Genomic DNA, 2,691 nt, shown 5'->3' on the forward strand with positions numbered 1-2,691 from the left:
ACCCGGCCACCGTCCAGATGCTGAGCCCGCCCAGCTCGCTTGCGTCAGGGAGAGCCCCTCCTTCTGCTCTCGGCGCTCTCTCCACCCCGCTTCCTTCCTCCAGGCTCCGCCCCGCTCCGGGGCGCCTGCGCGCGGGGGAACACGTGGCTGCCGCGGAGCCGGAGCAGCAATGGCGGCGGGTGGCGGCGGTAGCTGCGACCCCCTGGCCCCGGCGGGGGTTCCCTGCGCCTTTTCCCCGCACAGCCAGGCCTACTTCGCTCTGGCGTCTACCGACGGTCATCTGCGAGTCTGGGAGACAGCTAACAACCGGCTGCACCAGGAATACGTGCCTTCCGCGCACCTCAGCGGTACCTGCACCTGTCTGGCCTGGGCGCCAGCGCGGCTGCAGGCCAAGGTAAAGCGAGCGGGACGGCGCGGGGTGGACGCCTGCCTGGGCTTGGCCTTGGGGGCCCCCCGGCTGCGTGGCGTGTGGTCCGGCACGCGCGTGGCCTGCGGCGGCACGGGGCGAGGAGGCACGGAGCGCGGCGTTGGTGTTAAGTGGGCCCATGCTGCCAGCCCCAGGTGCGGCCTCTCTTGAGGACAGTGAGAGAGGCCGCAGCTCTAGCTGGCCGACCGTGGACCTGAGCCTCTACTGGCGGGCTCCATGTGGTGTGCGCCCGGTTGTCTCCAGGCCGCCATGTTCGCCGAGCCTCCGGGGCCCCGAGGGGCGGATTCCTTCTGCCGGGCCACGTTATGCGTTTATTTGTGCCTTGGGTTTTGACAGAGCCCCATCTTGGGTCACTACTGTTCTCGGTCTCTGAACCAGCGCATGGGCCTCGTCGTGGGCAGTTGGACAGAACAAGTCTGTACTTGCTTCCGGACACTGCCCCCCCTCACCCCCCCACCCCCGCCTTGGGTGCCGGTTCACCACGTGTTCTCTTTCACGTCCACGTCGTGGAACTTTCACTGTTGAGACTTTAAACTTTCCTAAGTTCCTTTGCATTCTCAGCATTTTGAATCTCCTTACTTTTTAAACTTTTTGCTTGGCCCTCACATTTCAATCCCCCACCCTCCAAGTTTGAAGTCTGCATTAGGGTATGGAGGTAAAGTGAAGAAGTACCTTAACTTACCGTGATATGCGTGTCCAGGTGAAGTTTCCCCTAGGTGGGACACTGCCCGGAGAGGGAAAGCTTTTCAGTGTTAGGGACCACTCTCCGGGTAAATGCCAATCACTGTTGAGTCACTCGACTACATCTCTAAACTCATCACGCACGTGGTTACTGCAGTTACAGAATAGTCAAACTAATTCACTCCAATGTGATTTGGAAGCCTATGGTGTCCTAAGATGTGCGGTCTTGAGCTGTAGCTATGAGCAAAACTTCAGAATCTTATATTTAGAATAGATCTTACTCTTATCTACCTACCTGTGGAGATTTCTGCTAAAGTTTTTGTGTTAAAATAAGGACTACATCCAGCTTGCTTTGCTTTGGGTGAGTATGTTTAGATAGTTTTCAGATTTTAAGTTACATTTTCATAGTTTTTCCTGTTTAATAAAAGAAACCTATCTAGGCTTCTAAGTCACAAAACTTGGACTTGTATAAATACTGATCAGAGTTGTCATTTAAATTACAGCCCTTGTATTTTTTTTATTTTTATTTTTTTTTGAGACAGAGCCTTAAGCTATCTTCCTGGGTAGAGTGTTGTGGCATTGCAGCTCACGGCAACCTCCAACTCCTGGGCTCAAGCGAGTCTCCTGCCTCAGCCTCCCAAGTAGCTGGGACCCCAGGCACCCACCACAACACCCGGCTATTTTGGGGTTGCAGCTGTCATTGTTATTTGGTAGGCCCAAGCTGGATTTGAACCCACCACCTTAGGTGTATATGGCTGGTGCCTTAGCCACTTGAGCCACAGGCACCGAGCCATATTTTTTATTTTCAAAGTAGTTTTCTATGTTTGTGTTAAACAGTCTTGTACAATAGTAGTAATAATACAGGAGCAGAAATACAGAGCAATAGTCAAGTGGGTGCATGGACCCAAGTTGTACTACCCACGTTTGAATCCAGGTTCTGTTTCATAGAATTGTGCCCCATTCGTCAGTTACAAAAATGGAGATAATAGTACCTCCTTCATAGAGGGGTTGTGAAGATTAATATACTTAATGATGCAGAAAGCACTTACAGTAGTTTTTTTATATGTAAACGTTAGGTTTTTTTTATTGTTTGAAATTCAATGAGGGTACAAAGAATTAGGTTAAAATGTTAAGTGTTACTATTAATATCTTAAATTTGTGTGGTAAGTCCTATAACATTGACTAGGAACTTTCTGCCTTGTTTGAGAAGAGACAAAAACTCTGGAAAACTAAGCAATTTGTATAAAGTCAAAAATGGAACCAGGATCGGAACTCACATCTTTAGAGTTCAGTTCTTGGTTATACACAACAAATAGTTATTGTTAAGTTGACAAAAACTTGTTTCCAGTTTGCTTTGCTTTTCTGTTGACTTCTTTTTGGAGACAGAGTCTCACTTTATGGCCCTCTGTAGAGTGCTTTGGTGTCACAGCTCACAGCAACCTCCAACTCCTGGGCTTAGGCAATTCTCTTGCCTCAGCCTCCCGAGTAGCTGGGACCACAGGTGCCTGCCACAATACCTGACTATTTTTTGCAGTTTGCAGTTTGGCTGGGGCCTGCTTCGAACCCACCACCCTTGGTATATG

General features: G+C 50.4%; 1 protein-coding gene across 1 annotated transcript in view; it reads left to right on the forward strand.

Annotated features, from left to right (window-relative positions):
* The first annotated feature begins 119 nt into the window (after positions 1–119).
* WDR43 (WD repeat domain 43) overlaps positions 120–2,691 on the forward strand; it is a 47,556-nt gene continuing 44,984 nt past the window's right edge. The window contains exon 1 of the mRNA XM_003787496.3: positions 120–394. Within this exon, the coding sequence (XP_003787544.1) occupies positions 170–394 (225 nt within the window). The 5' untranslated portion in view covers positions 120–169. The remainder of the gene's footprint in view (positions 395–2,691) is intronic.

This window comes from Otolemur garnettii, unplaced genomic scaffold (assembly GCF_000181295.1).
Source record: "Otolemur garnettii isolate 467f Iridium unplaced genomic scaffold, OtoGar3 scaffold00022, whole genome shotgun sequence".
Classification (NCBI taxonomy): Eukaryota; Metazoa; Chordata; class Mammalia; order Primates; family Galagidae; genus Otolemur; species Otolemur garnettii.